Genomic DNA, 27,401 nt, shown 5'->3' on the forward strand with positions numbered 1-27,401 from the left:
ATACCAGCTTATCAGTGGCAAAAGCTACTGGGGCACTTGTCATCCTTAGAGCTCCTAGAGCCCAGAAGTCACCTTTAACTGCAGTCATCTTCACCTTTGGTTCCCTCAGTGGGAACAGAAGCAGCATTGTTCCCAACATCTAAACCATCCCCTCATACTGGTTCCAGCAGGGGAAGAGTCCTTAAGTGGTCTTTGATGGTGGTTAGATGAACTGAACCTCTTAAAAGGATACCCACTGTCAATGACTCCTCCAGAGTTCTTGCTCTTCACAGATGCGTCCAATGTCGGGTCTCTGATCTGAGAGAGAACAACAAGAACACATCAATGTCCTAGATCTGAGAGCAGCATGTCTGTCTATTCAGCACTCTTGCCATCTTCTCACTTGTCGCTTTGTGGTGTTGATGAGTGACAACAATACCGTGGTGGATTACATCAGCAAGCAGGTTGGAACAGTGTCACTACAACTATGCTATCTAGGAGTAGAGATGCATGAATAGGTGGAGCTCAACTTTATTGCCCTTACAGCCTGCTTCATTCCAGGCAGAAGGAAATTGTAGCCATCAAGTTGAACAGGAAGACACAAATTGTTGGTTCTTAATGGCTTTTATGACCTTGGATAGCGACGGAGATCCTTATTTTGTGGGGTTTTTCGACATTGGAACTTTTCATGACCTCCCTAAACCACAAATTTCCAGTGTACTGCTCTTCAGTTCCAGATTGAGAGGCTGCGTTTGAGGACGCATTCCAGCACCCATGGGACAGCCTCAACGCATATACTTTTTGCCTTTCTGCTTGATAAGGAGCGTTTTAGATTGAGTTCGAGCGACACCTAAGTACATGATTCTTAGGTTCGAAATGGCTGGAGATGGAATGATACCGGGACCTTTTACTTTTGCTGACAGAGACTCCAGCTGCCTCCTCTCCCCTACCTGTTGTGCCATCGTCATGCCCAGATTTTCTACTGTGCCGATCCCTTCAGCTCCCTATTGGAGGTTATCCAGTATCTTCTCTTAGAGTGATCTTATGAAACTGCAAAAGAGATGTCAGGATACCTCTGCGTATTCTCAACAACAGTTTATAAATCCAAATGTGCATTCTTCTGTGGTTGGTGTTGCAGTAGGGGTGCCTCTCCTCTCAGAGCCTTATACCATTGTTCGCCGACTTTTTGTTGTACCTGCACAAGGAGAAACTGCTTTGTCTCAGCAGTGAAACATTATTGCTTAGCCTTGAGCCAAGTCTTTAGTAGAGGAAGTAGATATTTCTTTTTTGGAGGAAATCTCCATGCTCATACGAAGCTTTGAGAGCAGACCTGCCCTCCAGTTGAAGTGAGACCTTCATCTTGGGACGTCATCAAAGTCTTGTGTCTCCAGAAAAGGGTACTGTGCTAGGCATTAAGGCAAGCCTCTGATAGAGACCTTACCTTAAAAATGGGTTCCCTACTTGCTTTAGCCTCAGCTAAACAGGTGAGGGAAATTAATGGTCTCTCTTTTGACATCACTCATTCAGAGGGGGTGTGTGTGGAGGCAGGTCTCAATATCCTTCGTCCCTGAGTTCGTAGGTAAAACCAAAATCCTTCCACTCCTGATTCATGGTTTTTAACTTCTCAGGTCGAGTCATAGGTAACAAATAACCCAGATCAGTTATTATTGTATATGTGAGAGCACTAAGATGCTATCTACTATTTTAACCCCCTTAATGAGAGAATGCCTTGAAGTCATTGAGCTTCAGCATGGCATATCATTCCCGTGCTGAAACTTGGTGATGGGCAAGAGGGCTCTCGAACTTGGGGAAATTGCTCTCCAAGTTCGAATCTAGATTTCTCTTCCTTCACTCTATTCCTTTATATAGATATATATATATGTAGATTTATGCATATATATATATATATATATATATATATATATATATATATATATATATTTATTTTATTTGTTCATTTATTTATTCATTTATTTATTTTTATTTTACTTAAATGGCGTGGACATTTCCACATTTGTTATTACTGCCTGCTTAGATGAATGGGAGAAGGGATCATGGTTGGGAGGTATTTGCATTCAAAGCTATATATGAGAGTATTGGATGATCTCAGCCATCCCGAAGATGGTTTGGACCTTTTTGGTGGAACTTCTCTCAAGGGTTGGGTCATCGGAATCCAAGGGGATCCAATCCTTGAGGTGGGACTCATGGCTTCTGGCCAGAAGCCCATCATTACAGATATGGGGAGGATGATTCCATATTTCCTTGCTCTCAGTCCTAACAGGCGGGTTTAGCTTACACCTGTGCCTCTATATCTGTTTTGGTGCTATCCTTTAGGTAGGGTATGGAGTGGACCATCTTGGAAATATACTCTCATTGTGCTGATAGTGGAGAATGCAAATTTCCTTTCCAACCTATGATACTTTCTTAAAATTCTCAAGCAGGTAAAAAAAAAAAAAATAAAAAAAAAAAAAAATAAATAAATAAATAAATCCCACCGTTTACTGCGGACCCTTCAAACACTGACTCCCCATCCCCTGGATATGCTGAATACCCCCCGGCACTGTTGATGACCTCTGATAATTTGAATAGGGAAAATTCTGTTCATGACCTCGGAATCGGAAAGGACCATTCTACTAATATTACAAAATCGAGTAATTTGGGTAACACAAGGAAACTTCGAATCCTTCATGTTACCCAAATTCCAATAGAGACAAACTACAATGATCTATATAAAGCATTTAAATGCTATGGATGTATAAAAGATATAAGGATGAAACTTGAAGCTGAAAAATGGGATGCATGGATATCTTACAGTAGTTATGACGAAGGATTTAGTGCAATAAGTAACTTGAATAATATTAGAATTAATAACTTGAAAAAGATGCAGATTTAGTTATGCCCTCCCAGAGAAAGCCAAAACCACCAATGTGGCTTATAGCTGAATCAAAGGTGGTTACAGAGAATTATTTTAAAATATGCAAATTAATTCAGAAAAAAGTAGGAACTATTGCACCAGGTGATATATCTCGTTATGGAAAAAATAGTTTTCTTATCCATGCCAAATCAAGTACAGTCTCTAATACTGTCCAACATGAAAACAAGTAATGATGACATCAAGTTAGATGTCAAACCCCACCTAAATTTTAGCTACGGAAGGGGGCTAGTTTTCAACGGAGATCTGTATGAATTTACAGAGAAAGAGATACTGGCCATGTGTACACTAAATGTATGGAAAGTTCACAAACTCAATGACATCAATGATAATCCGTACGTTCCAGGATGCTGATGTACCATTCTATAATACTATTGAAAACGAAATAATTTAAGTATGACCATTCAAGCAGAAGCCACTGCAGTGTTTTAATTGTTTTAAATTTGGACACCCATCTAAGGTTTGCAAAAATGAGAAAATATGTGGTATTTGCTCCAAATCTTACCATGGAGAATATGCACTTGGAGAGAGGTGTTTAAATTGCAACTTGAATCACAAATCCACAGACAAGAGCTGCGAGTGGTATAAGTTGGAAGAAGCTGCCCTTAACAAATCTAGTTTGGAACATATAAGTGTGGGACATGCCAAAACACTATTAAATAAATCAAATAGCTATGCTAAGGCATTAAAATCAAACCCACCTAGTACTGCCAGTAACTCTAGAAAAACAAATATACCATCTGATAAAATGTCAAATGACGAGGTAAGCATATTACCTGAGGCTCTACCACGGCGTATTAACACCAAGGCATTGCCCATATCTGTACAACCCTCGTCCCCCGTTACAAAAACTCGTACAAACCTGATTTGATGGAGGTTTCACTTAAGACCAACTTACCTGATGCACCTGTAGTGGGAAAGGTGCAAAAACTTAGAATCCCACCATCTATTAATCGTAAAAGCGAGAGACCTCCATATCTCTCTTCCCCCTCCATTAGAAACATTAAGGTTATGACATCAAATAAATTTGATGTTTTGTCTGTTGATGTTTCTAATGAACCAGAAGATAAACTGAATAAATCAGAAATTCAAGTTGAGGTCCACCATCCGCCTCAACAAATAGATCAAAAGGATACAAAGAAAAACATAAACGTAAAACCCAACATAACAAGATCATCTCTGAAGAAACCTACAGGTAATAATGTTAGATTAAAAATTGCTAATGGGAAGACCTCATTCAAGATGTCTTCCAGAAGTAATCCTTAGTTTTCTCCTCCATTTTGCAATGGAATTGTCAGGGTTTAAGGGCCAAATATAAAGAACTTAAGCTCCTAATTCATGAACATTCCCCCATAGTATTATGTCTACAGGAAAGTAAGCTTGATGCTAACACTCCTAGTCCTCGAGAGTATGTTAGCTATAGAACACCATATAATCAACAAGCAGGGAGCCAATGATATATTATATGATGATTTAATAGAGGTCATTCATCAACTTCCTCAACCTTTTCTCTTACTGGGAGATATGAATGGTAGACATCCTTTATGGGGTGATGTTTTGGCAAACACAAGGGGCAGTATTATCTCATCAACTGTGGAGAATGAGGATGTGGGACTCCTTAATACAGGAGAGCCCACACACTTCCATGTCCAGACAGGTACCTTGTCATGCATTGACCTTTCAATTGCAAGTTCTAACTGCCTTCTTGATTTTGATTGGAGGACATTAGATGATTGGCATACTAGTGATCATGCACCAATCATTATACACACCAACAAGGGTCCGCCTTTACAAAGATCGCCACGATGGAATCTTGACAAGGCAGACTGGGTTAAATTTCGTGAGCTAAGTGAAATCAAGGGTAGTGCAGAACAGTTTGAAAGTATTGATGATGCCATAGATCTACTGAGTGGAACTCTCCATACGGCAGGAATCAATTTGATTCCCAAAACCACAGGACTCTTCAAAAGACGACCAGTCCCGTGGTGGTCTGCAGAATTAACAGCCTTGCACAGAGCCACCAGAAAATCTCCGACTAGATTGCGTAGACGCCATAAGGATGAAAATTTGATAACATACAAAAAGTGTAGAGCACAGTTCCGACATGCCATGAAAGAAGCTAGACGCCAATCTTTGGTGGGTTTTGTTTCCTCCATTAATAGTAGAACACCACCATCTTCTGTATGGAAGAAAATAAAAAAGAATGCAGGCAAATTTACCCCGAACCCACCACTAGTGTTGAAAGTGAATGGTTAGTATGTGGCTGAAGGAAATGAAGTTAGCAATGCTCTGGCTGACCATTTTTCAAATGTATTGTGCAAGAGTGTAGCAGCTCCTGGTCATCAGTACAGGAGCTTTGAAGAAAAGAAAATTTTAAATTTTGCAACAGGAAAGGAAGAATCATATAATTCTCCTTTTACTGAAAGAGAACTTGATTCCGCACTCGCTACTTATAACGATACAGCCCCTGGACCCGATGGAATTCCATATGCAATGGTTAAACATGTACTGTACATTTTAATACAAAGTTATTTATTTTAAGCATTAATAATATAATATGGCATGATCATAGTTACCCAAGTATTTGGGAACTAGCCATTATTTTAGCCTTTTCAAAACCCAGTAAGGACAAGTTTTTATCAGCAAGCTATCGACCTATTGCATTGACTTCTTGTTTATGTTAAATTATGGAGAAATTGGTCAAAGCATGGTTGGTGTGGTACCTTGAAAAGAAGGGTATTTTGTCACCGATTCAATGTGGATTCAGAAAAATGCACTCAACAACTAATGTGTTGATGCGACTTGAGTCTTCCATTTGTGAAGCCTTTGCTTCCAAACAGCACCATGTGACAGTTTTTTTTTTTTTTTTTTTGCTTTGAAAAGGCATATGATACCACATGGAGATATGGTATACTGTACTTGAAACAATTCATGAATTAGGATTAAGAGGAGAACTACCACTATTTATTCAGTCATTTCTTTTGCATAGAGTTTTTCAAGTGAGAGTGGGGGAAACTCTTTAGAGAGTAAGTGTCAGGAAGAAGCTCCTCAGGGGAGTGTGCTGAGTGTAACCCTGTTTGCGCTAGCAATTAATGGTATGTCCTCAGTCATTCCCCGGGATGTTCTCTCAACATTATTTGTGGATGATCTCTCAATATCATTTGCTGGAGCTAGAATGGCAATGGTTGAGAGCAAAATACAACTCTCTATTGACTAAATTATCCTGTGGGCCAATATGAATGGATTTAAGTTCTCAACAAGTAAATCTACCATTGTCCAATTTTGTCGTATCCGGGGACTACATCCAGACCCGGATATATACATTAAAGGTCAACAGATACCCTGTTTGAGTGAAGCTAAATTTTTAGGTTTGATATTTGATTGTAGGCTTACCTGGGTTTCTCACTTAAAAGGATTAAAAGCTAAATGTCTCGAGGCTCTGAATATCTTAAAAGTATTGTCCCATACATCATGGGGGGCAGACCGCAATACTATCTTAAAATTATACATGGCCTTGATTTTTTCCAAAATCCGTTATGGATGTGAAATATACTCCTCGGCCACCCCAAGCCGGTTAAAGATATTAGATTCAATACATCATGCTTGTATTAGATTGTCCACAGGAGCATTTAGAACCTCACCTATCCCAAGTCTCATTGTTGATGCTGGAGAATTACCTCTAGACATTTACCGAATGTCTGCTATTATTCAGTATTGGTTTAGATTGCAAAGACTCCCTAATTCTTTAGCCTTTCAGACTGCAAGCCTTCTAAGGCACTCAACATACTTTGAGTTGCACCCAAAATCTCCTCAACCTTATGAGTTTTGGGTGAATCAATCATTAAACAGTCTTGATATAATTAGAAGTAAGGTGCTTCCATTTAAGGTATCAACGCCTCTATGGAAATTACCTCGACGTATCTTTTTGTAAATACTTTATTGGAGTTAAGAAGAATATGACTGACTTAGAATCCAGGTCTCATTTTATGGAACATGTTGCAGAACATAGGGGATCGACTTTAATATATACTGATGGCTCCAAATCCGATGCTGGTGTTGGATTTGGAGTACATAGTAATGATTTTAATTGTAGAGGTGCACTTCCTCTAACAGCTTCCATATTTACTGCCGAACTGTATGGCATACTAACTGCTATTGAGAAAATAGCTTTGGAAAAGGAGGGTAATTTTACAATTTTTAGTTATGTAAGGAGTGTTCTTCAAGCTTTAGAAATTTTTGATTTTAGTAACCCTCTAGTTTTAAAGATTTTAGAATGGCTTTTTATTATTGGACGGAGAGGTATAACAGTTCGATTTTGTTGGGTTCCAGCACATGTAGGTTTGTCTGGGAATGAGAGGGCAGATTTACTGGCGAAGAATTTGGCATCCGAGTTGCTACCAAGGAGGTATCCCATTCCCTGTAATGATTTCCTAACTTACATCAAGAAATTGGTTTGTAATAAATGGCAACAGCACTGGGATAGTCTAAATGGCAATAAAATGAGGAAAATAACAAATATCATATCACCTTGGAGGTATAACATGATACCCCGAAAATGGGAGACGTCTCTTTGTCGTCTCCGTATTGGTCACACACGGTTGACACACGAGTTTCTGCTGAAGGTCCAACATCAACCGTATTGCGAGGACTGTTTAGTACCTTTAACAGTGAGGCATTTGTTGACTGAATGCCCTAATTATAATTACTTAAGAAATAGATATGTTTGAGGCTTGAGGTGAGGAAGGTTCATCCTTGCCAAGATTCTGGGGCATGATGTGTCCCACTGTGCGAGCGGTATTTTTAGATTTATTTCAGAAGCAGGTCTTCTGAAAACTATTTAACTATTATAATGACAGCTTAACTTTATGGTTTTAATTGAATTTTCTTTTATTTTTCATATATAATAAATGCTATTGGCGTCAATGACCTTAGATGTCAGGATGCCAAAAAAACTTTCAATCAATCATCAATCTACTATTTTAAGCGTACAAGTGCTGTTAGAGCTCACCTGGAACACCTGTTTTATCAGCACAGGTAGGATGAAGAAAATACCAAAGAACACAATTTTTTCTGGCTTAGAGATGGGATTACGTGAACGATCTCACCCTATGCTCCTTCTTTAAGAAGAACAGATAAAAGCTCACGTCAGAGGCTCCACTGTTATCCTTCTCATATGTAAAGGACTCAGGGTTGTATACTTAGGAAAAATAATAATTACTTTTAAGAAATTTGTTATATATGGGATTAACAATGATAAAAGAATGTATTTGATACCAATTAACTACAGTCCCTTCACATTTCAAAAGGTATACACCTGCCATTGGCCACTACACTCAAATGATGTGGTATAATTCGTACAAGATTGGCTGTGGATTTACTATATTCAAGCAAGGTATATGGTGGAGGAAACTCTATACATGTGACTATGGACCAGGAGGAAATATTATCTTTTCTCAACTATACACCTCTGGTACCCCGTGCTCGTCCTGCCCGCCAGGTACCTCTTGCTCTCTCCAGTACCCAGGACTTTGTAGTAAGGTTCCGTTTTGCTATTACAGTACTATTTGAAAATTTCAGTTGTTTATTTTATGAAATATTATATTTCAATAATTTGTAAAACAACAAAAGTACCAATATATTTCAGTTTTATTCAATTATGCTATGCACAAGATTCTCATAAAATACCTAAGACTTCCTTTAAAATTTTTTGTGTATTCAGGTGTCATATTTTTAGTTATTTATCTTATTTTCCTTTAGGTTATACTACAACCTATGCTGTACCCTCTCGCACGCTAAAAGGAGAACCAGATACTAATAACATTACTGTAGCTGAGGAGATCAAACCAACAGTTGATATTTCAGGAACACAAATGCCAAATGGCAATCATTCTGATCCTTTGAAATCTGTAGATAAGATAAAATTAGCAGTAAATGTCAGTCACAGTCCCGAGGTCACTTCTAAAGGTCACAATCAAGAATCAAAGGATTATACACTGATGGATATTTTAAGTTCCTGCTTACTTGGAGTTCGACCTGAATTCTATGGGTAATAACTTTTTATTTGTTTTATTTGATTATAAACCCTTGTCCTTTATTATGAGAATAATTCTGCAAAGCTGGAACTCTGCTGTTGAAATTTATAACGAGGTGTAGGTAGTTACTCCCAGGTGGTGTGTAACCCCCATCCATCTGGCAGTACTCTGAATAGCTATTTTCACTTCAGCTGGTGAGCAGTATTGACATACTCTTTGCGTCTCTTGACTTCGGTTCTTTAATCTTTTCTTTGTTCCTACATGTCAACAACCATCTGCTAGCTAGCAAGGGTAATAGGGTAGAATGGCCACCCCGCTTACACACTCACACAGTGAGATCCCTCAATTTAGTTTTTGGCTTGTAGTGTGCTCTCATGTAAACCCTTATATTTACCTACTGTAAAACTTGAAATTTTTCTGTTTAATCTCTCAGATGTGTGTGGTTTCTGAGGACTGTGACTATGCGTGCTTGGCCTGGCATAGTGGGCCGCTCTTGCTGCACATTCATGTCTGTAGTGGAGATGGATCCTCACCCTCTTCATCCCGCGTGCAGACAACATTTCTGCACGCAGCCCTCTCCCTGTGAAATTGTTGGGAGGGGTTATCTTCCCAGTGGAAGTGGTACGATAGATGGGGGAAGAAGTCTAAAAGGGATTCTTTTTCCCTTGGGGGTCTTTCTCGAGGTTGAAGAAATCACAACTTTTTTCTCCAGTGCTATGTTCTCTCCCCACTGACTGCACGTTTAACCTCTTCCGGAGGGCGATTGAGCAAGAGGGATGACCATTTAACCCCCGTACAAAATTTGGGTCCGGGGAACCCCATCACTTCCCTTAGCAAAGCAGGGACATCTGCCTCCAGTGGGGAGACTACCTCTTTTGACCCTTACATAATTTGTGGCCTTCCTTGGGGCTTTTGGGTTCCCCCTCTAAGGAAAGGTTTTTGGAGGTGCTGAAGCTTGGGGCACTGCAGGAGTGCACAGCTGCCTCCGCAGGGATTGGTCATAACCTTCCCCACTAAGCTGCTGCAGGGGACTCCCTACCTGTCAGTCTCGTGTCCCCGGCCGACGTGTCCTCTGTAGTTCCTCTTCCACAGGAGGAGTTCCAGCTAGCTGTGTGTTCCCTCTTGGGTCGTGCGCATTCTGAGCTTGCTCAGCTAGAGAAACCTTACATTCCTCCACCCAACGAGGTTGGTTGCTCTTCTTGCCAGGGCGAGAGAGATTCTTCGCACGAGTGGTTCCCCCTGAGTTCCCTCATAAGTGAGTTCGCGATTCTTTGTGTCCTTGCTCTAGCTCTTCGGAGTGCCCTGATGATTGTGGCCGCCAACTCCCAGCAGTCTCAGGCCTTTTCACTGTTCCGTTAAGGCACGAGTCTCTGTGAATCTTGCAAGTGCTACACCCTCCAGGGTTTTGCCTTGTGGGCCTACCTCTTCAGGGAAAGTGCCGGCTTTGTCTGATGTTTGTGAGCAATGGCAGTGATTGTTTTCAAACAAGACAACCTTGTTTTGCTTGCCCCTATTCGACTGTAGCCGCCCTTCCTTGGGTGTGCACAAAGCAACTCACGAGCCATCCTCAAGTTGTTATTGATCGGCACATATATGACCATCACTCGCCAAGAATAACCATTTCTCTCTCAATGTCGGGATCTCCCAGGAGTTTGTCCACCTTTGAACCTGAGTCATAGGAGTATGGCTCCCAAGCATATGCCCCCTTATCCTCCAATCTTGGATTATCTTTCTCAGAGTCACTTGTCTAGGTACCAGCAGTATCTAGACTCCAAGGCTGCTCAGGACAAGCCTGATCCCCTGTGGGAAATGCTGGGAATTATCCCTGTCAAAGTAACTAAGAGCTGTAGGAAACAGAAGCAGGAAATGCCGCCCCCAAGACATACCTTTCACTCGAGAATCAGTATGGGCTTGAGGTCTCCAAGGGAGGCTTCATTTATGGTTAATTATTGGCTCGACCCCCTGAGCCCATTCCTGCTCCTTTAGTACCCCAACAGGCTTCGCCGCCAGCGTTGGCTCCACAGAACGAGATGCCAGTAAAACAAGCCTCTTTTTTGGCTAAGCTTGGGGAGCAGAAGGATACGAAAACTCTTCTGAAGAACTGGGCAACGAAAGTGCTTGATGACCCAGTGGGGGGGGGGTGGGAGTTTGGGAAGCTGTGCCGTCCTCATCGTTGTCCATGACACAGAATCTCCTCTCTAGATCTCATTCCCCTTTCGGGGTAACTATTGACGAACCAGACCCAATCCAGGATGATATTGGTGTGAGTCTGGAGATGCTGACTCAGACAACTTGGACTGTGTGCTGTCTCTGCCAGTTAGCCCAAAAATTACTGCTACCAATCAAGGAGAGTTGGACCTGCATAAAAAAAATCAATGAACTTGGGAATCCATCATACTCCTCCTCCTGAGGGGAGGGACACATTCCTAGATTTCTTTTGTTAGGTCCCACGACCCAGAAAGCCCTGGGTTGAGTAGCCCTGGTCTAAGATGATGATTGGCCAGAATGAAAGTTATTTCCCAAATAGCGGGAAGAAAGTCTCTCTGAAAGTTATCAATTTATTGCATTTACTTCCTATGCCATTTGTCCGGCAAAGGAAGTATTATAGCATCATACATGACAACCCCTTGTCATGGCCACTAGACCCACTAGTCTTGGCCTTGGTACATAGTATGCCCATCGACAAGCTGGCAGCACAGCAGGTTACGTTTTAGGCTGCAGAAGGTGCGAACATGGAGCAAATTACTAAGGATTCTTTGCAAGCTGCTTCGTGGATTGACTACTGGGCTGTTTTTTTTTATTATCTGACCACCAATGAGGATTTGGCTGACCCAGATAGGAAGAAGGCAATGAGCACCATTTTGCTTTCAGGAGCGAGGCCAGTAGAGTTCCTTGCTTACAATACAGTCAACCAGTGGGCGAATTGCATATTGAAAAGGCATCCCGAGACTGGACACTGGTCATTGATCTCTCAGCTCTGAACAAGTTTATTTGACAGACTACTTTCGAGATGAAAACCACAGATATGGTCAGACAGACTGTTAGAGCTGGGACTTCATGATCACACTTGATTTAAAAGACACACACTTCCAGATCTTGATCTAGAAGTACTTAAGGTTCATCCTGCATGAGAAGATAAACCATTTCAGGTACTGTACTCTGGCCTGTCAACAGCACTTCTAGTGTGCAGTAGTGTGATCACTTTAGTCTCAACCTGGTCCTATGTCAATGTCATTCGTGTCCTTCGTTATCTGGATGATTAGTTGATTCTTGTGGACTCAGTTGAGACCCTTCTCCTACTCCAAGATAGACTCCTCGCCTTTTGCCTCAATCTCGGGGTCGTCGTAAATTTCGAGAATTTTTTTTTTCAACCATCAAAAACACTGGTATATCTTGGGATGCAGATGAACACCCCATGAGGCAAAATGTTTCTGTCTCAAAGCAGAATCAAGTGATTCAGGGAAGTGATTCAGCCATTCCTCTCCCAAGGCTTGCTGCAAGCTCATCTGTGGCTTCGATTTTTGAAACACATGACCTCCTTTGAGTGTCTAGTTCCAAAGGCCTCCTTCACATTCAGTCTCTCCAGTGGCAACTGAAGACCATCTGGTTTCAACACAGTGACCCTCCAGACCTTCAGGTGGTGACAGGGCAAGAGCAAAAGAGATACTTGAGCTCGTAAGTACTAAATGCCAACCTTCTCAAGGGAGTTGGTTTTCTCTCTCCTCCCCCGGATTTAATGCTCTTCACAGAGGCATCAAAAGAAGGGTCGGAGGATCACCTTTTGCAGCACATGGGCTCTGGGCTGTGGTCCAATTCTGATTAGCATTGCCACATAAACCTGGAAATAAGGGCAGTGTCTCTGGCCCTCAGTCACTTTCAACAGCTTCTTTCAGGTCACTCCGTAGTGTCGATGAGCGACAACATGACAGGAGGGGCATGCATAAGCAAGCAAGGAAGTACTTTTACACAGCGTCTTTGCCATTTAGCCGTGAAGATTCTGCATTGGACAGAAGAAAATTCTATCCTCCGGTCAGCCCAGTTTGTACGAGCCCAAAAGAACATTTTAGCAGACAGTCTGAGCGAAAGACTCAGGCAGTGTGTTCCAAGTGGTCTTTATATCCCAGATAGCCAGCAAAGTCCTAACTTTGTGGATTTTGCCAATTATAGACCTCTTCACGACGTCTCTTAACCAGAAACTTCCTTTGTACTGTTCTCTATTATGAGATTCACAGGCAGCCCTTCAGAATTTATTGCAACATCCATGGGGCAGCTTAAACGTCTACACATCTCCCCCTTTCTACTTAGTGAGGAGACTCCTCAACAAGGTAATGGCATCTCAGACCTGTCGATGACCCTGTTAGCTCCTCTGTGGCAGCAAACAGAATGATATTCAAGCCTTGCACTTCTGCTGACAGAGGTACTGAGGGAGTTACCACCCCTCCACAACCTGTTTCAGTAGCCACATCCAGTGATTTTCCACAAAGCAGTCTCTTCCTTACTACTTCTTGCTTGGAGGTTATCCAGTATCACTCTTAAGAAGCTTTTCACATGCAGCGGCAAAATAGATGTCAGGATACCTCAGGAAGACTGAATGAAGTTGACATTTCCTCCACGATGGAATGGTCATCTTTAATACAGAGTTTTGAGAGTAAATGCCACCAGTTGGAAGTTTTACCTACTCCCTGCAATGTAATGAAAGTACTTCGCTTCCTGAATGGAAATCCTTACTAACCCCTGTGTCAAGCTCAGAATGTGACTTAACATTAAGACGGATTTCCTTCTCACCCAGGCCTTGGCCAAGAGGGTCAGTGAGTTGTATGACCTTTCTTATGACAGATGCAAAATGGGATTCATGGATATCTTACAGTAGTTATGATGAAGCATTTAAAGCAATAAGCAACATGAATAATATTAAAATCAATAACTTGAATATCATGGCTGCTCGCTGCAATAAAGTACCAAAGGATTTGGATGTATATAGGCCTGCCGACTGGCTGGAAAAAGACGCTAATTTAGTTATGCCTTCCCAAGAAAGCCAAAACCACCAATGTGGCTTGTAGCTGAATCAAACGGGGTTACAGGGAATTATTTCAAAATATGCAAATTGATTCAGAAAAAAAGTATAAGCTATTGCACCGGGAGATATATCTCGTTTTGGAAAAAATAGATACCTTATCCATGCCAAATTGAGCACACAATCTGTATTACTGTCCAACCTAAAAACAACTAATGATGACATAAAGTTAGATGTCAAACCCCACCTAAATTTTGGCTACAGGAGGGGAGTAGTTTTTAACAGAGATCTATATGAATTTACAGAGGAGGAGATACTGGCCATGTGGCCACTAAATGTATGGAAAGTACACAAAGTCCCAGGTACATCAATGATTATCCTTACTTTCCAGGTTGCTGATGTAACTTTCCATATTATTATTGAAAAGGAAATGATTAAAGTACAACTATTCAACCAAAAGCCACTGCAATGTTTTAATTGTTTTAAATTTGGACACCTGTCTAAAGTTTGCAAAAAGGAAAAGATGTGTGGTATTTTCTCTTTAGCTTACCATGGAGAATGTACACTTGAGCCCAGATGTTTGAATTGCAACTCGAACCATAGATCCACTGACAAGAGCTTCAAGCTGTATAAGTTGGAAGAAGCAGACCTCAACAAATCTGATTTAGAACATATAAGTGTAGGACATGCCAAGAGACCATAGAATAAATCAAATAGCTATGCTAAGACATTAAAATCAAACCCTCTTAGTACTGCCAATAGTTCTAGAAGAAGAATATACCATCTGATAAAATGCTGAATGAAAAGGTAAGCATATTACCTCCTGAGACTTTGTCACGGTGTATTAACACTGGGGCATTGCCTATCTCTGTACAACCTTCATCCCCCATTAAAAAAAATAGTACAAACCTCTCTCAGGCCATGTCCTTGCCTGATTTGATGGAGGTTCCACTTCAAACCAACTTACGTGATGGACCTGTAGTGGGAAAAGTGCAAAACCCTAGAATCTCATCATCTATTAATCATTAAAGAGAGAGACCTCCATCTCTCTCCCCACTCCATTAGAAACATCAAAGTTATGACATTAAATAGATTTGATGTTTTGTCTGTTGATGTTTTTAATGAACCAGGAGATAACCTGAATAAATCAGAAATTCAAGATGAGGTCCACCATCCACCTGCAGGCAGTGGTTGTACAGATTGATATAGGGAGAAAATATACAATATGCTCTCTCTACTTACCTTCAAATGATAAAATTTTTATGATAATTTAGTAGAGATCATTTAACAACTCCCTCAACCTTTTCTCTTACTAGGAGATATGAATGGTTGATATCCTTTATGGGGTAATGTTCTAGCTAACACAAGTGGCAATATTATATCATCAATTGTGAAAAATGAAGATGTCGGGCTACTTAATACAGGAGAGCCCACACACTTTCATGTCCAGATATGTACCTTGTCGTACATTGACCTATCAATCGCAAGCTCTTATTACATTCTCGACTTCGATTGGAGGACATGAGATGATTGGCATACTAGTGATCATGTACCAGTCATTATAAATACTAACAATGGTCCACCTTCACTGAGATAGCCACAATGGAATCTTGACAAGACGGACTGAGATAGATTCTGTGATCCAAGCAAAATTAAAGGGAATGCAGAACAGTTTGAAAATATTGATGATGCCAATGACTTACTGAAGGGAACCCATCATACAGCAGAAGTTAATTTAATTCCAAAGATACAGGGTTATTCAAATGACGACCAGTCCCCTGGTGGTCTTCAGAACTAACTGCCCTGCACAGAGCCACTAGAAGATCTTAGCTGGATTGCACAGATGCCGTACTGAGGAGAATTTATTTATATACAGTACAAGAAATGTAGAGTACAGTTCCGTTGTGCCATGAAAGAAGCAAGGCACCAGTCTTGGGTATCTTTTTTTCCTCCATTAACAGTAGAACACCAACATCTTCTGTACGGAGGAAAGTATAGAAGATAGCAGGCAAAGTCACCCCTAAAACACCACCATTGTTGAAGGTGAATGATTAGTATGTGACAGGAGCAACCGAGTTTAGCAATGGCCTGGCTGATCATTTCTCAAATTTAACGAGCAAGTGTGAAGCAGCTCCAGGTTACCAGTTTAAGAGCATTGAAGGAGAGAAAATTTTAAATTTTGCAACAGTAAGGGAAGAGTCACACAATTCTCCTTTCACTGAAAGAGAATTTGATTCTGCCTTTACTTTGTGTAATGATACAGCCCCTGGACCCAATGGAATTCCATATGCAATGGTTAAATGTGTACCTATTAATACCAAGTTATTTATTTTAAGCATTATTAACAGAATATGGCACGATCATAGTTATCCAAGTGTTTGGGAACTAGCCATTATTTTAACCTTTTTGAAACCCGGAAAGAATAAGTTTTTAGCTGCAAAATATAGACCAATTGCATTGACATCTTGTTTATGTAAGTTCATGAAGAAGATGGTCAATACAAGACTGATGTGGTACCTGGTACCTGGAAAAGAATGGTATTTTATCACCTATCCAGTGTGGATTTAGGAAAATGCACTCGACTGATTTGTTGATACGACTGGAATCCTCTATTTGTGAAGCCTTTGCTTCCAAAAAGCACTATGTAACAGTCTTTTTTTTACCTTGGAAATGCATATGATACTGCATGGAGATATGGTATACTTAAAACCATTCATGAATTGGGATTAAGAGGAGAGCTACCATTGTTTATTCAATCATGCTTTCACATCAATTTTTTTCAAGTGAGTGTGGGGGAAACTCTATCTGAGAGGAAATGGTGAGAAAGGAGTTCCACAGGGTAGTGTGCTAAGTGTGACCCAATTTTCACTAGCCATTAATGGGATATTGTCAGTTGAGATACTACCACTAGAGAGTTGTGGGGTCTTTTGACTGGCCAGACAGTACTGCATTGGATCCTTCTCTCTGGTTACGGTTCATTTTCCCTTTGCCCACACTCACACACCGAATAGTCTGGGCTATTCTTTACATATTCTCCTCTGTCCTCATATACCTGACAACACTGAGATTACTAAACAATACTTCTTACTGCACTGTAATTGTTAAGTGGCCACTTTCCTCTTTGTTAGGATAGAAGAGACTCTTTAGCTATGGTGAGCAGCCCTTCCAGGAGAAGGACATTCCAAAATCAAACCATTGTTCTCTAACCTTGGGTAGTGCCATAGCCTCTGTACCATGGTCTTCCACTATCTTGGGTTAGAGTTCTCTTGCTTGAGGGTACACTCAGGGACACTTCCATCTTATATCTCTTCCTCTTGTTTTATTAAAATTTTTATAGTTTATAAAGTGATATTTATTTTAATATTGTTGCTCTTCTCAATATATATTATTTTTCCCTGTTTCCTTTCCTCACTGAGCTGTTTTCCCTGTTGGAGCCCATGGGCTTATAGCATCTTGTTTTTCCAACTAGTGTTGTAGCTTAGCAAGTAATAATGATAATAATAATAATGATAATAATAATAGTAATAATAATAATAATAATAATAATAATAATAATATTCTATAAACACTATTTGTGGATGATCTCTCCATATCATTTGCTGGAACTAGAATGGCAATGGATGAGAGAAAACTACAACTGTCAATTGGCAAAATTATCCAGTGGGCCGATATGAATGGATTTAAGTTTTCAACAAGTAAAACTGTTTTTATCCATTTCTGTTGTATTCGTGGAGTACATCCAGACCCGGATATATACATCAAAGGTCAACGGATCCCATTTGTAAGTGAAGCTAGATTACTAGGGTTGATATTTGATTATAGGCTTACATGGGTTCCTTAAAAGTAAAATGCCTGGAGGCTCTGAATCTTTTAAAAGTTTTGTCCCGTACATCGTGGAGCAGACTGCAAAATTCGTTTAAAATTATATAAGGCCTTGATTTTTCAAAAATTAGTAATGGGTGTGAAATATACTCCTCAGTCACCCCAAGCTGATTAAAAGTTTTAGATTCTATATACCATGCTGATATCAGATGGTCCACAGGATCCTTCAGAACTTTGCCTATCCCAAGCCTCCTTGTTGATGCTGGAGAGTTACCTTTTAGACCTCTACCAGATGTCTTCTATTGTTTGGTATTGATTCAGGATGCAAAGACTCCCAAATTCTTTAGCTTGTCAGACTACAAACCTTGTAAGGCATTATAGATATTTTGAGTTTGACCCAAAATCTCCTCAACCTTAAGGTTTTTGGGTAAAAACATTATTATACAGTCTAGGTATATGTAGGAATAAAGTGCTCCCATGTAGGATATCATCAACCCCACCATGGAAATTACAGGATATATCTTTTTGTAAATATTTCATTGGTATAAAAAAAGAACAAGACTGACTTAGCAAAACCATGTTGCTCTTAATGGAACATCCTGAAGAACACAGGGAATCGACTTTTATATATACTGGTGGCTCCAAATATGATGCTGGCGTTGGATTTGCAGTATATAGTTGTGCTTTTAGTTGTAGAGGTGCACTTCCTGTAGCATTCTCTAGATTTATAGCCGAACTATATGGCATACTAACCGCTATTGAGAAAATTGGTTGAAAGACGACCGTAGTTTTACAATTTTTAGTGATGCAAGAACTGTCCTACAAGCTTTAGAAGTTTTTAATTCCAATAATCTTATAGTTTTAAAGATTTTGGAGTGGCTTTTAATTATTGATATGCAAGGTATAACATTTCAATTTTGCTGGGTTCCGGTGTGTCTGGAAATGAGAAGGCAGATTCACTGGCCATGAATGCTGCAGCTGAGTTGCTACCAAGAAGGTATCCCATTCCCAGTAATGATTTTTTACCTACATTTTAAGAATTTTATTTTTAATAATTGGCAACACCAATGGGAATGTTTACATGAAAATAAGATGAGAGAAATAAGTAATATTATATCCCCTTGGGGGTATAGCGTGATGCCCCGAAAGTGGGAGACTACTCTTTGTTGTCTCCGCTTTAGTCACGCTTGGATGATACATGAGTTTTTGATGGCAGGCCAACATCAACCATATAGCAATGACTGTTTAGTATCATTGACAGTGAGGCATTTGTTGACCGAATGCCCCACTTATAATAGTGAAAGAAATAGATATCTGCTTGAGGTGAGGATGGCAGGTTTATCATTGCCAAAATTCTTGGACATGATGTATCCTACCATGCTAGTGGTATTTTTAGCTTTATTTCAGAAGCAGGTCTTCTGAAAGATAGTCAATTTTTAAAAGGACATCTTTATTTTTATGGTTTTAATTGAATATTCTTTTATTTTTGTTTTTATTGAAAATAAACGATATCGGCGGCAATGACCTTAGATGTTAGGATGCCAGAAAACATCAAATCAATCAATCAATGATGGTAAACGACATTAAGTTCCATACTCACGTTTTCCACGTGTACCATCACCATGGGTCAAGTCCCCATGTGCATGATCACCAGGACACAAGTTCCCATGTGCATAAGCACCTCCATACGCACAATCCCTAGGAAACAAGTTCCCACAAGCATGATCACTACAAGACCGGTATTCACTTGCAATGTCTCCCCAAGCATTCATGATTCATAAGCAAGGATTCCATGCACAAAGACTCTTAGCGTATTGTCCAGTCTCCATGTTCAAGGTTTTCACTTGCTAGCCCCTCATCAACATGATCTTCATGCTCCCATTTGCCTTGTTCCAGGTCTCCATGCTCCAGGTCTTCACGTCTTCCTGCTCCCAAGTGCATGATCTTCGTGCAATTGTTCATCACACAATCTCTCTCTCTCTCTCTCTCTCTCTCTCTCTCTCTCTCTCTCTCTCTCTCTCTCTCTCTCTCTCTCTCTCTCTCTCTCATTAGAAATAACGCATAAAAAAGTCATATACAGTGAACCCTCGCTACTTCGCGGTTCGACCATCGCGGATTCATCACTTCGCGGATTTTTTTCATAACCCATATACATATACATATTGGTAATAACAAAATCAACATACTGTACTGAATAATCAATATAATCGATGCAAAAACTAACCTATACACAGATGTGTACATTAAATGCGTTTGTTTCTTCATTATGATCAGAGAAACGTAAACAAAACATTGGTAGCCATTTTTTATCGTGCTTTTTGGCGTGTTTAGGAAACGCATGATATAAAATCGCCTTTAATATTTGTGCCTGTTTTAGTTTAGGGTACTGTAGTACATGCATTAAGTGTTCTGTACATTAAAGGGTAGTTTGTTAACAGTACTACGTACAAGGGAAGGTTTTAAAAGTCTGAATATACATGTTAAATAAATAGGTAAATATGGTGTCACTACTTCGCGGATTTTCACCTATCGCGGCCGGGTCTGGAACCTATCTACCGCGATAAACGAGGGTTCACTGTATGCTGATGTAGAAAATGGGTTTAGTATGCAATAAATACAAATTAAGGGAAAATCAAGAAGAAAACCCAAAGAGGAAATAACCAACACAAGCAGAGTTCATGAAATCCACTTGAGAAAGGGCAGCTAAGGCTAAGAAGACTAAACAACAGCCTAGAAATATAACTACCACCAGAAACAGATTCACCCCCCAGCAGAGGAAGAGGAAGACGAGACGTGTTAAGTGGAGACCCTGGTAAAGGAACAAGGGGGAGCACTTTCGCCTCATAAAGTGGAGAAAGGTCAGGTTTAATCTAGGTGCCAGTGCACAAAAGATAGAAGTAGTAGTTAGTAAAACTACAACAGAGAACAAGAAGACTACTATAATTGTTCAGGTAAATGGAAATGACATATTCCTAAAAAAGGATACTGCTGGCCAAACAGAACCTTTGGTTAAATGTCTACAAAAAACTGTTGAAACGGCTAGAAACAAAACCAATAATTCTATAGTTATTGGTATTCTCTCAAGACTCATTGTTAGCCACTTCACCCTCACTAAGGTCATAGGGATAAACGAAAGGCTTAAGTCCACACGTCAGCTAAAGAAAGTTAAATTTATAGATCTTTAGGACACTTTTTATGGAGAGAGAAATTTATACAAAAGAGACGGAATGCACTTTAGTGAAGAAGGGAAGAGAGTATACGGAAACCAACTTAATCTCAGCCTGTACAATTACTTGAACACAGTAGATCAAGAATAAACTAGACCCTTAGAAAATCCTCCAACAAAAAATAGAGGAAATTTGGCAGAAAACTTGGATAATGCAGATAAAAGTAAAACTAAAACACCAGTAAATCAGGGAAACTAGCAAAGCCACAGAGGAAAAGTAAAAAGATGGAAAATTTTCTCAGTGTAGTACAATTCAATGCTCAGTCAGTAAGAAACAAAATGGAAAACTTTTGGACAATGATAGCTAGTGAGGAACTACCGGTAGATGTCAAAGGCATCACCAAGACCTGGATTCAAGAAGAAACAAATGATTTTATGAGAAAATACAAAATCCCAAGTTGTTCCGTAACTGGAATACAAACCACATTATTTATTAGGGGTTATACATTCGGCGGAGCTGAAATGAAGACCCATTAAAATTTAGCGAGGGTTAACTACCCACACTGCTAGTTAGCGGGGGGTAGGGGGGCTAGCTTGCTACCACTCCCGCTCACATACCTGTGATTTAGCTCACTTTACTTTTGGCTCGGATGAAGAGCGGTTGTTTCCGCTCTTCTTCCTCGCCTATTCTAGACTCCCATTAATTTTTGTCTTTTAACTTACTTTTTCTTATATGTATATAAATATGAAAACATTCTTAATATTTATGTATATATATGTGTATAGAAATGTGAAAAGTTTCCTTTTCAGTGTTTGTGCTGTGCGTGTGATACATATACAACACGACACTTGCGCAAGGCCAGGACACTTCCACTTCTTGGGGAACAACCTCTCCCCCTCTGGTCCATCGGTCTTCCTGTCGGCATATAACCGATAACCGTTGACTCGGCTGCTGTAGCGGAATCGTCATCGCCTGGACCCTCCTCATTCAACAGTTGTCTTTGCCTTTTCCCTGAGCGAAGGGAGTGTGGCCTCTCAGAGATTGCCTACGGTCTTTCTCTTCTCAAGGTCGTTCACCTTTCAACAACAGTGTACCAATGGGAAGAGCACCTTTCTCGTTCGCGGGTTAGGTTACGCTTCCAATTGTTTGTCTCAATTATCTTAGTGAAATTTTAATTGTAATTTTACCTTTTCAGCTTTTTCTCCATGGGGAACACATCCCTTCGGAGGATCAGTGGTTCTCACTATTAGTGAATATTCTTAGCTGATTTAAATAATTGTAATTCTGGTTTTTATTACAGTTACTCCGCTCCCCCTTCTCCTGAGGATGTGGAGTGGGGAAGGGAGGGGCGCAATACTTATTTTTATGTTGTTTCCTCGGAGATCCTCTTCAGAGTTCCTCCCTAGGGAATTTTTCTGTTAAATAATTTTTTTTTTTCCCCCAGTTAGCTATGCAGTTTTCTTCGTTCTACTAAGAGTGCCAACGAAGCAGAGCTGTTCTGTTTATGCCTGGGGAATTTGCTGTCACTGCCGTCCCTCAGAGGACGTCGTCATGGGCGTCATCCCTTCTCTTAGATGTACGCCCGTGATAACATTACCATCACTTCAGATCATCTTAGAATACTAACCAGGAGGTTCGCCTCCAGGGGTTGGACAACTTTCCCTTCTGAGGGAAAGTTTCCTCCCCAGGTGTGAGGTTGTTTTCCCTTCCGAGGGAGAACTTCCCAGATCTTAATAAATTCATCATCTCCGACTGTCGTTGCTGCCTTCGCCCAGACTATTCTGCCTCCTTGCTGAGTCTCTCCTTCAGGGGCGAAGCACAGTCTTAGGCAATTCTCTCCTACAAAGTGTTCACCTCTCATTCCCGAGAGAGGCCACTCATAGAGACTCCTCTTCGGAGGATCGTTACTGCTAAGGTCAGCTTGCTGGTCCACCGGCCCTCATGGACGTGATCAGTTCCTGATTGTCCTACCAGCAGACCTACCAGCGCAAGGTAGCTGCAGCTTAGTCCGTGGACTTCGGTCCTGGACGCTTCTATGGACCTTTCACGGTTGCCATCGGTGGATGTTCGTCATCCCAGTTTCTGGTCGTCCTGCCAGCTGACCTGCCGACCTACTAGCACTACCTTGCGTTACAGTTAGTCCTTGGACTTCCGTCCTGGACTCTGCTGTGGATCATTCCTACATCTGCGCGCCAGCTCTCTCCTGCACCTGCTTGCCAGTGCTTGCCTATGCGCCCACACTCATGCGTGCCAAAATTATCATGCGCACCATTGCTTCCTCGCGCACCCGCGGGCTAGGACCAACAGTTCCGCGCGCTAGCACCAACAGTCTTCTGCGTGCTAGCACCAACAGTCTTCCGCGCGCTAGCACCAACAGTCTTCCGCGCACTAGCACCAACAGTCTTCCGCGCGCTAGCACCAACAGTCTTCCAGTCTTCCGCGCACGGGCACCAGCAGTCTTCCGCGTGCGCGCCAATGGTCGTCCGTGCGCACACCAATGGTCTTCCGCGCACGCACCAATAGTTTTTCGCGCGCGCCAATAGCCTTCCGCGCGCGCCACGCAATCGCGTGCCCATGCACCCGCCCTTGTGCAACCAGTCACGCGCTTCAGCGCATTCTGGGGGGAACCTGCACAAAACTACACAGTGCCTTACTACACGCCAGCGCTCACCTGCGCTCTCATATCCAGCACCTTCCTGCTCACTTGCGCTCGCCAATGCCCCAACTCTTCACAAAGAGCCAGCGCTTGCCTGTTCGCCAGCGCTCTTCAGCTCTTTCCTGCGCCCTTCTGCGCAGTTGCGGTGTCAGATCCAATGCGCCAGCTCTTGCCAAAGAGCCAGTGCTCGCAGATCCAATGCGCCAGCTCTTGCCACCTCTCCAGCGCTCTTCTGCGCATTCACCGGAAACTGCGCTTCAGCAGAAACTGAGCACCAGCATCATCCTGTGTGCCATCGCTCCAGTACTCTCCTGCACACTCGTGCTATAGGCAGAAAAAAGAATAAAACTTTTTAGACAGGTCACCATTGCCCCATTTCTCTCCCCGCAAACGCATAACATGGCCGCCGGGAAAAGAGGAAAGAGGCTTCACAGAAGGATTCAAGATCCCAAAGATTCCATCTTCCAAGGGGAATCAAAACAGGGAATCCTTGGTCCCTGTCTCTTCTGAAGTTTCTTTTTCCTTGACAGACCACCGTTAGCAAACAAGAAAACATCAACAGACTGATCTCTAGATCAGTGTTTGCTGATGGCTAGTTCACGGTTTGCTGATTGCTAGCTCGCCGATCACCAGATCGCCAATTGCTAGCTCAGCTCTGATCATTGACCTCTAGACCCTCCAATGACTAACGATCTCCAGTTGCTAGCGTTCTAATCACCGATTGCTAGTCAATAACTAGTCATTAGCTTGCTGATCACTAGATCACCGATGGGCAGCTCATCTTTCTTCGATCATTGAACTCAGCTCGCTGATATCTGACCAGCCCATCGTCAGCTTGCTGATCTCTGACCACCCAGGAGGGACCATAGTCAGCTTGCTGATCTCTGACCAACCAGGAGGGATCATAGTCAGCTTGCTGATCTCTAACTCAACGATCACCGGTCCGCGATCTATCACTGATCATCAATGGCTTACCATTACCAACTGACTATCATTAAACCATTCTACTGTCTCTCAGGGCTTGCAAAGCAGATTACCAACTCATTTATTGCCAACCTACCTTGGCTGACTGACCAGACAGCCTTCATCTGCCTGTCAGTTACCATCCTCGGCTCACAGACTGCCGATTAACCGATCATTGGCAATTCGCTAGCAGTTCGTGACTCGGACTTACTAGTCAACCTCTGCCTGTAGTTCCCTAGATCAGAAGGTATACAACACACTTCTTACTACTGGCTGTTCGCTAACACACTAAAGTGATCGGCAAACGATCGTCAACCCTCATCAGCTGCTTGTCAACAGGGGACTACTTGCAAGCGCTCTACAACTGTACAGTAACCACGATACCCAACCGTTAACTATTGATTAACATTCGCCTGATTGATTCTATTCTAAGGAATAGCATCAATCCCACCAGGGCGCATAGTAGGGTTAAACGTTGCCTTCTTTCTGTCAGTTAAAGGAATTCTCTCTCAGGGAAGAATCCTTACACAGGGTATCGCATCTGATCCTTTACGCCACGAGTCAAGACCCCAGCGTCAACAATCTCCCATGCAAAAGGATCTGCAAGGAGCTGTCCCCTTGGGTCGATGTCCACACCATGTTGGAGTTCGAAGGAGGACTAAGACCTCAGGTCTTCATTTGCACACTGGACCTAAAGGACACACACTTCCAGGCCCAAACCAACCATCTAGGAAGGTTGGAAGATTCGGTCTAGACAAACAAGAAACACCAGTTCAGGGCACTATGCTTCAGTCTTTCAACTACACCCATCCTGGTCTCACAGGATCGGCTTGTCTCCTCCGTTTCGGGACGACTGACTGACCTTAGCAGACTCAGTGGCAACCTTGCATAAGCACAGGGAAATTCCAAAGTCTTTTTAACAAGATCCAGTGATCAAGGTAAACCTGTGGAAGTCTTCCCTACTTCCCTCCCAGAAGACTGGTGTATCTAGTAATGACTCTAGACACCAATCTCCATAAAACTTTCTCAAAACGAGAAGAACTCCTATCTCAGAGTGACTTGAGTCTGATGGGAATCAGGCCCTCGATCCCCCAGATATTCTGACCCCCATGGGACCAGAAGTTTGGACGAACCTCAAGGCATGGGTGTCAGTCGAGAATCTACAGAGTGGTATAACCTTCACATCCTTCCCCACCCCTCGGACTTGATGCTGTGCTTAGAACACATCAAAAGAACAGAGGAGGGACCATAGTGCTGCACCACACAACCTCAGCCCTCTGGACAGAGTCCAAAAGTACCTTAATTTAAATCTCTTAAGAGATGAAGACCAACTTTCCGGTCCTTCAGCAGCTTCATTGGTTCCTAACAGACCACTCAGTGATGTGATGGGCGACAATACCACACACCACATAGAGGCTCACATCGGCAAGCAAGAAGGAACTTGCTCGTAGCTTCTTCCCAGCTAACAGTATAAACACTAAGATGGGCCAAAGTCTGTTCAGTGCCACTATCAGCCCGCTTCATTCCAGACTAGAGGAATGTGCTCGCCGACAATCTGTGCACAGCATCTCAGATGAGGTATACCGAATGGTTTTTGGATCCCCTTGTAGCCGACAAAGTCCCGACTTTATGGGGTCCTCCAACTTTGGACCTGTTCGCAACGCTCCTGAACCTCAGGCTGCCGTTTCTCCCCAGCCTTAGACCCCAAGGCTCTCTGGCAAAAAACAGGCCAACAACGGTGGGTACAACAATGACGTTTACGTCTCGCCCCTGTTTTGTCTGGAGAAGGGCACTCAAGAAGGCTAGAACATGGGTCAGCCTCTCAAGGACTCTCATAGCTCCGCTATGGCATTACACAAACAGTTTCCAAACTTTTTGCAGCTCCTGATAAAGTCTCCAAGAGAGCCCTCTCCACATCACAGACAACCCACTTTGACACCTACCACAAGCTATAGCTTTGCTATGATCGTATGCTTGGAGACTACCCAGTAGCTCCTCTCCCACAGAGGTTTTTCGCAATAAGTTGCGAAAAGGTTGCCTAGATATCTGAGGAATTCCTCAGCATCAATCTACCAGGCAGTATAACGTCTTGTGTGATTGGTGTCATGTGAAAGTGTCTCTCTCCACTCGATACCTCTATTCCAGTAATAGCAGAATCCTCGAGTATATGCAAGAGGAAAAGATCCCCTATTCAGTTTCAACAGGTAAAGATGATCACTCAACCTTGATCCTTCACCTTCAAACTGAAAGGAAGGGACATCCTTTCATCGCTAGACCTTTCTTAACTCATACGGACTTACAACTTGCCTTTCTCCTGTCGGAATTGAGACCCTCCTCTCGGAACATGGTTCAAATTCTCCGGTCTCTAAAGAGACCTCCTTTTGTTCTACTTCACCAGGCAACAAATTTTCACCTGGTTTAAGAAGACAATGTTCCTACACGCTCTGACAGCAGCCATACGAGTCAAGGAACTTCATGGTCTCTCTTTCGACATCGCCCATTAATGAGAAGGGCGAAAGGCAATGTTCAGTTTCGTCCCCGAGTATGTCGCCAGACACAGTCTACAGAGGTGACGGATCCTACACAAGTCTCCACTTGGTAACAGATGATCCAGATCATCTGTTACTGTACCCAGGGTAAGGTATGAGACTCTACCTTAAGAGAACGGCAACAGCCCACCTGAGTCCCTTCTCTTGTCATCAGCACTGGGAGAGACTAAAGGAGGATCACCAAAACATCATCTCAACATGGCGACTCACGATGTCAGGGGCATCGCTATACCCCTAGTCCTTCCAAGCAAATTACTGTGACCCAGGTTTTACAAGAAAGGATGTGA

General features: G+C 42.0%; 1 protein-coding gene across 1 annotated transcript in view; it reads left to right on the forward strand.

The window, feature by feature from the left end:
- The window catches only part of LOC137630369 (uncharacterized), a 188,571-nt gene that overhangs the window by 96,631 nt on the left and 64,539 nt on the right, over positions 1-27,401 (forward strand). Inside the window, exons 4-5 of the mRNA XM_068361799.1 lie at positions 8,218-8,444; positions 8,669-8,957. Of these exons, the coding sequence (XP_068217900.1) occupies positions 8,218-8,444; positions 8,669-8,957 (516 nt within the window). The remainder of the gene's footprint in view (positions 1-8,217; positions 8,445-8,668; positions 8,958-27,401) is intronic.

Source organism: Palaemon carinicauda, chromosome 38 (genome assembly GCF_036898095.1).
Source record: "Palaemon carinicauda isolate YSFRI2023 chromosome 38, ASM3689809v2, whole genome shotgun sequence".
NCBI classification, from domain to species: domain Eukaryota; kingdom Metazoa; phylum Arthropoda; class Malacostraca; order Decapoda; family Palaemonidae; genus Palaemon; species Palaemon carinicauda.